The following is a 7,892-nucleotide window of genomic DNA, read 5'->3' as shown; positions in this document are numbered from 1 at the left end:
GGGGAAACTGGGAATGGAGAAATTCGCATGTAAATAAAGAAAATATCTAAAATAAAAAAAAAGAAATACACCATAATGTGCATTGTCTGATGCATAAATTAAAATAATATTATATAACACAAAATTCTATGATTAAAAAAATTCAGACTTCAGAATCCCCTTTAAATCCACAAATTTAATGACTATAAGTCATATTTATCCAATATACCTTAATTTTGTAATTTGTTATAACCTTTTATTAGAATGTTTATCAAGAAATAATGTTTGTGTCCACCCCTTTGGGACTTCTATCCTAAGCCCTGCCTGCCACCCACTTTTTTCCAGAAATTCTTGAGCCATACAACTTGTACAGTAGGAACTGCTGTCCTTCCCCATGCCCCTCCTACCTTTTTCAGCCCCATCTTCCAGACTCTCATTCAAATCTCTCCTTGTCACCTGCTGCCATTTTAAGCTCTGCAGTGGCTCCATGTAGCTGGTTACAAACCTCTGTTCCATTACTCTTTGCTCTTTCCCTCTAGATTTTCATCCAGCCCTGTCCACCCTGCTCCAGTCCTGCCCACCTTACACCTAGATTCTTGGAGCCAAAATGTCAAAATGACATAAGCCACACTCAAACTTCAGAAGCCCAAGTATCACAATGAAAACACAAAAAATACAAAACAAAACTAAACCCAACTAAGACAGCATGCTGTTCCCCCAAGCCACCAAGTCCATAGTTTGTCTCTAATAAGAACAAGATAAAGAGTTCAAAAAGAACAATTATAAACCAGTTGAAAGAGATCTCAAACAGGACATGAATAAACACTTTAACAAACTTCAAAACGAGAAGAATAAATTCCTGATTGAACCCCTCAAAACACAAACACCTTCGTGAAATAAGGAGAACAATCTGTGATGTGTGCTGGCTGATGTGTGTCAACTAGACACAAACTAGAGTCATCAGAGAGGAAGGAGCCTCAGCTGAAGAAATGCCTTCATGGGATCCAGCAGTTTGGACATGGTTTGTCTGTGTAGCCTTGGCTGTCTTGGAACTCACTCTGTAGACCAAGCTGGCCTCAAACTCAGAGATCTGTCTGCCTCTGCCTCCCAAGTGCCTGGATTAAAAATGTGTGCCCCCACAGCCCAGCCATAAGGCATTTTCTTAGTGACCAATGGGGGTGGGGAGGGCCCATTCCTGGAATGGTGAGCCTGAGTTCTATAAGAAAGCAGGCAGAATAAGCCAGTAAGCAGCACCTCTCCATGGCTTCTATATCAGCTTCTGCCTCCAGGTTCCTGCCCTACCTGAGTTCCTGAGTTCAATGCCTTTGATGATGAATTGTCAATGAAATTGTGAGCAAAATAAACCCTTTTGTCCACCCCCCCCAAGTTGTTTTTGGTCATGGTGTTTCATCACAGCAATATTAAACACAACTAAGACAGAATTAAAAAATAATTCAATAAAGAGATAGAAATATTGAAGAAAACAAATGAAGATGATGAGGAGGAATTCAGAAAGCCTAATAAAGAGCCCAGTAGTAAGGCTCACTAAAAGAAAGGAGCATGTAGAAGACAGAACAACAGGGCTTCGGGGCTGATATCCACTCATCAGTGAGTGCATACCATGTGTGTTCTCTTGTTACTGGGTTACTTCAATCAGGATTATATTTTCTAATTCCATCCATTTGCCTAAGAATTTCATGAAGTCATTGTTTTTAATAGCTGAGTAGTACTCCACTGTGTAGATGTACCACATTTTCTGTATTCATTCCTCTGTTGAGGGACATCTAGGTTCTTTCCAGTTTCTGGGTATTATAAATGAGACTGCTATAAACATACTGGAGTCTGTGTTCTTATTACATGTTGGAACGTCTTCTGGGTATATATCCAGGAGTGGTATAGCTGGGTCCTCCGGTAGTACTACGTCCAATTTTCTAAGAAACCACCGAACTGATTTTCCAAGTGGTTGTACCAGCTTGCAATCCCACCAACAATGCAGGAGTGTTCCTCTTTCTCTACATCCTCACCAGCATCTGCTGTCACCTGAGTTTTTTATCCTAGCCATTCTGACTGGTGTGAGGTGGAATCTCAGGGTTGTTTTGATTTGCATTTCCCTGATGACTAAGGATGTTGAACATTTTTTTAGGTGCTTCTCAGCCATTTGATATTCCTCAGCTAAGAATTCTTTGCTTAGCTCTGTACCCCATTCTTAATAGGGTTATTTGGTTCTCTGGAATCTAACTTCTTGAATTCTTTATATATATTAAATATTAGCCCTCTATCAAATGTAGGGTTTGTAAAGATCTTTTCTCAATCTGTTGGTTGCTGTTTTATCCTATTGATAGTGTCCTTTGCCTTACAGAAGCTTTGCAATTTTAAAAGATGCTCCAACATATAACAAGGACACATGATCCACCATGTTCATAGGAGGCTTATTTATAATAGCCACAATCTGGAAAGAACCTAGATGTCCTTCAGTAGAGGAATGGATACAGAAAATGTGGTGCATTTACACAATAGACTACTACTCAGCTATCAAAAAAAATAACTTCATGAAATTCTTAGGCAAATGGATGAAACTAGAAAATATCATCCTGAGTGAGGTAACAGTTCACCAATATGACATTTTGTGGAAGATATAGATAAATAAGACCCTTTCTAAGTTAAGACACAGGGATGAAGAGTTAATATATCCTTGAGGTAAAACTATAAAGGTATACTGTTGGCCTTGCCAATTGAAAGCAAATTGCTTCTGGTGATCCTTCTATAAAAGTACCAAGAAAAAGGTATTTGCTAGATCAATATTTGCATACCATTTATCAGGAGATGTGCTAATTTGCTCAAGTAAGAACACTACATCTGGTACAGCAGTAGCATTCACAATCATTTTCTGATTGAGTTTTTGATAGACAACTGACAGTCAAATGACATACTCCATGATCCACCTGTCTTCTGTACTGTTAAAGGCAGATGTGGTGGGAACCCCTATCCTCGCATCCTTCAAGTCCTTGATGGTGGCACTAATTTCTGCACTTCCTCTAGGAATGCTGTAGTGGCTTTGATTCACTATTTTCCTTGCTAGAGGCAATTCTAAAGGCTCCCCGTTAGCCTTTCCTAACCTTAACCCTCACTCTACATGTCAGTAAACCAATGTGAGAATTCTGTAAACTCCTAAATATATGCAATCTATACATTCTGGGACCAGGGAACTAAGCAGAGGATGAATCCAGGGTTTCACTGGACCTACTGTAAATTGGACTTCAGCTAAAACTCCATTAATCACCTCACCTCCATAAGCTCATACTTTAACTGAAGGGCCACAATGCTTCTTGGGCTTTTCTAGAATCAGCATCAATTCAGAACAAGTATCCAATAGAGCCCAAGAACTCAATTTTCCCACAGTGCACAGTTACCCTTGTAAAAGGTTGTAGGCTGCCTTTGGTAAAAGACTGAAGAAATTCCACAGTAAAAAATTCAGGTATTTTATCAAGGTCTTTCCTCAGGGGAACCTGGCCATCCCTTTTGTGGTGGTTTGAATAGTATCACCCCCCACTCTCCCCCACCTGTAGATGCCTTTGTTTTAATATTTGGCCCACAGGAAGTGGCAATATTAGGGGGAGTGGCCTTGGAGTAGGTGTTGCCTTGTTAGAGGAAGTTTGTCATTGTATAGTTGGGCTTGAGGCCTCATATACATGAGCAAGCTATGTTCAGGGTGGCACACAGTGTCTCCTTCTGCAGCCTGCGGATGAAGATGTAGAGCTCTAAGCTCCTTCTCCAGCACAATGTCTACCTGGATGCTGCCATGCATCCCACAATGGTGATAATGTACTAAACTCTGAGATTGTAAACCAGCCCCAGTTAAATCTTTCCTTTGTAAGAGTTGTTTTGGTCATGGTATCTCTTCACAGCAATGGAAACCTTAACTAAGACACCTTCATTCAAGGGATTCTGGGTCTGCAAACAGGCTCAAGTCTGGAAATTGATTCATAAGCCAAGATTCTCTTTTGCCATGATCCAGTGTAGACTTTCATTTGTCTGGGAATTTTTCTGCTTATATAGATGAAAGGAAAAATCAGTAGGCTTTTTATCTACTTCATGCCTGCAAACACAATGATTTATTAGCTAGTACCAAAGGTCCATCCATGGCACTATAGAATTCGCTTTGCCTGTACTGACCATTATAGCTTGGGCCATTATGAACATTGCTTTGTCTACACTGCCCATTACAGTAACTAAAATAACCTGGCTTTTTGGAAATTCGGTGGTGCCACCTGGTCTCTGCTACCTCAGGACTCAATTAAACCCAGTGCATTAATTTATCCAACCAAGCAGCCACATTTCCAACCATAAGGTCTGGCATAAGAAAAAGAGTGACAACAAATCTCTTCAAGTGTGCTGGTGCCCCTCTCACCATTTTGTGTCTTGTAGGATTAGAGAAGGGCATGTCTCTGGCCCTTCCCATTAGGATTAGGTTGTACATACTGTACCTACTCTGTCATTGCAACCTGGGCCTTAAAATCCCTTCATCAATAAGCTAAGGGATATCTGGTGTTTCCAACCACTTTTCAGTAGGCCATCTTTTGACAAATGTTTCAGCCAGCCATTTAAACAAACTTTTGGCACCTTTTTTTATACCTGTGTGAGATGACATATTAAATTTAGGATCTCCACTCAGAAAGCCTATGCAAATAAACTCAGTTTGACCCCCCAGTTTTATGTTCCTACCACCATGATCCTTCACCCTTATATCCATTCCCACTCATATCTCCCAGACTTCTGCTTGAATGAGTTAGCAAAATCATAAAGCTCTTTCCTAGTATACCACACTTCCTTATGGACTATACTTTTTACTGCCCCTCTAGAGCCTGCTTTATCTTAAGTCTGATTATAGGTCTAGAGGGACATCAGTATTATCTTGCCTAGTATTTCTTTCAGAGAAAGTCACTGCTGATTTAGCGGACAATGAAGGAGTAGTTTCCTCAGTCAAAGGTAAATAAAAGGGAATATTTCAAGAGCAATTGTCAATAAGTAGAGAAAAATACTAGTGTAGAAAGCAATTAAAAAAGATTTGAAATTGACCTCTAGCCTCCACATACAAACCTCACACATCATGCACATCATTAAGACATAGACAATGCACATGTTGATAACTATATATGAACATACAAAAATGTGCATACTTAATGACACAAAAAATTTTATGATGTTATGAATCCAACAGCCAAAGGAAAAAAAAAACAAAAAATGCAAAGAAATGACAGAATTTCATTCTGATACAAGGCTTAACTTTTATCTTTAGTTACTGTTACATGGCTTTCAAAAACATGCATCCTGTACCCAAAGGTTTCATTTTAGAAAGAAGATGCTAAAATCATAAAATAACTTTATGTAAATTTAGCCTTTTTTAACTTCTGTGTGTATAAATTTAGTTATTTCATATAAATTAATTTAACTCTTATAATTTAATTTAGTTATTAATTTTTATAATTACAAAGGTAAATTACTTGACTCATCAATTTCAAGTGATAAATTACTGAATTGATAAAATTTATTTTATAAAGTTCTATTCAGAATATATCAAAATATAGGAAATTTTAAAGACAGATAATTAATCTAACCATAAACCAAGCAAAATATAGATTTTATTATATTTAAATCTTCCCTATGCAAATCATTTTTAAAACTTAAAAAATATCATATTTTTTAATGTAAACATATCACTATGAAATCAATAGCTATTCATAAAAGGCATAGAGAAAACACAGTAATACTCATTAATAAAAATAACAATTCAATTTTTTGTACATTAAATATTATAGCTTACCATATCAGCATTTTCTTTGCCTAAAATATAAAAATTCACAAATCTTAAAACAAAAAAACATAAAAATCTATGGTTACAATAATTTGTTAATGTATATACAATATAAAATGATGTAAACTAATTATCAAAAACATAAACATGGAAAGAAGTAGAATTATAGTTTGTTACACAAATATAGTCCAGTTTTGGCACCTTAAAATAGACTTATAGTGGACAGCCAGTGACAATGGAAAGCTGTGTAGTTTGGTGTCTATCATACTCAGTTGAGATCCAATGAAGGAGGTATATAAGAGGCAATTTCATAGGACTAAATACCTACATTTTTAAAAATAGAAAGATCATATGTTTATAACTTAATGGCTCACCTAAAAGTTCTAGAACAAAAGAAGAAATAATGCCCCAAATGAGTAGATGGCAAGAAAGAGTCAAACTCAGGTTGAAATTTAAGAAAGAAAGAAAGAAAGAAAGAAAGAAAGAAAGAAAGAAAGAAAGAAGGAAAGAAATGAAGGAAGGAAGGAAGAAAGAAAGGAAGGAAGGAAGAAAGGAAGAAAGGACAAAAAACATACAAAGAATTAATCAAAGAGCTAGTTCTTTGAGAAAATCAGCAAAACAGACAAAAGCTTAGCCAAATTAACTAAAAGGCAAAAGAAGATCCAAATTAACAAAATTAGAGACCAAAAGGGGTGACAAAACAGACACCAAGGAAACCTAGAAAATCATGAGAACAAAAAACGCTGTACTCCAATTGGAAAAGCTAACAGAAATATATACTTTCTCTGAAATATAAAACTTACCACAGTTAATTCAAGATAATATCTACAATCTAAACAGACCTAACCCCTAATGAAATGAAGCCCTCATTAAAAGTCTCCCAACAAAACATGCTCAGGGCCAGATGGTTTTAGCACACAATTCTACCAGACCTTCAAAGAAGAATTAACAACTCTACTCCTCAAATTATTCCATAAAATTGAAACAGAACATTACCTGATTCTTTTTATAAGACCATACTCACCCTGATACCTAAACCGCATAAAGATGCAAAAAAGAAAGAGGATCACAGACTAATTATGCTGATAAATATTAATGCAAAAGTTCTCAATAAAACACTTGCAAACTGAATCCAGGAACACATCAAGAAGATCATTTACCATGATCAAGTAGGTTTCATCTCAGAGATGCAAAGATGGTTCAACATACCTAAAACTCACCTCCAAACAGATTGAAGACCTCAACATAAGGCCATATATACTTAATCTGATAGAATAGAAAGTAAGGAATAATCTTGAATTCATTGGTACACAAAAAGGCTTTGTGAATAAAAAACCAATAGCATGGGTATAAGAACAATTAACACATGGGACATCATGAAACTGAAAAGTTTCTGTATGGCAAAGGACACTATCATCTGGACAAAGTGGCAGCCTATAGAATGGGGAAAGACTTCTACTGACTACATATCTGATAGAGGACTAGTATATAAAAATACATAAAGAGCTCAAGGTGCTAGGCATCAAGAAAACAACCTGGGCTGGTGAGATGGCTCAGTGGGGAAGAGCACTGACTGCTCTTCGGAAGGTCATGAGTTCAAATCCCAGCAACCACATGGTGGCTCACAACCACCCGTAATGAGGCCTGACGCCCTCTTCTGGTGCTGTCTGAAGACAGCTACAGTGTACTTACATATAATAAATAAATCTTTAAAAAAAAAAAAAGAAAACAACCTAATTAAAATGGATTACAGATCTAAACAGAATTCTCAAAAGAGTAAAAAGAGATGGCTGAGAGGCACTTAAAGAAATGTTCAACATCCTTAGCCATCAGGGAAATTTAATTTAAAACTACTTTGGGGAGATGGAGAGATGGCTCAGTGGTTAAGAGTATTGGTTGCTCTTAGAGAGGTCCTGAGTTCAATTTCCAGAAACCATGTGGTGCCTCACACCCATGTGTGATCTGATGCCCTCTTCTGGCACACAGGTGTACATACAGCACTCAAATACATAAACAAACAAACAAACAAACAAACCTTTAAAACTACTTTGAGTTTTTATCTTACTCCAGTTAGAATGCAAACATATATATATATATATAT

At 36.9% G+C, this 7,892-nt stretch overlaps 1 protein-coding gene across 2 annotated transcripts in view; it reads right to left on the bottom strand.

Moving 5' to 3' along the window:
• Positions 1–7,892, bottom strand: part of LOC116088394 — a 52,145-nt gene that overhangs the window by 11,530 nt on the left and 32,723 nt on the right. For both annotated transcript variants that reach the window (XM_031367403.1, XM_031367404.1), the window contains exon 8: positions 5,801–5,820. In XM_031367403.1, coding sequence (XP_031223263.1) covers positions 5,801–5,820 — 20 coding nt within the window. The remainder of the gene's footprint in view (positions 1–5,800; positions 5,821–7,892) is intronic.

Source organism: Mastomys coucha, unplaced genomic scaffold (assembly GCF_008632895.1).
Source record: "Mastomys coucha isolate ucsf_1 unplaced genomic scaffold, UCSF_Mcou_1 pScaffold14, whole genome shotgun sequence".
In the NCBI taxonomy this organism is placed as follows: domain Eukaryota; kingdom Metazoa; phylum Chordata; class Mammalia; order Rodentia; family Muridae; genus Mastomys; species Mastomys coucha.
The sequence above is the reverse complement of the archived record's forward strand: the minus strand, read 5'-3'. Positions and strand labels throughout refer to the sequence as shown.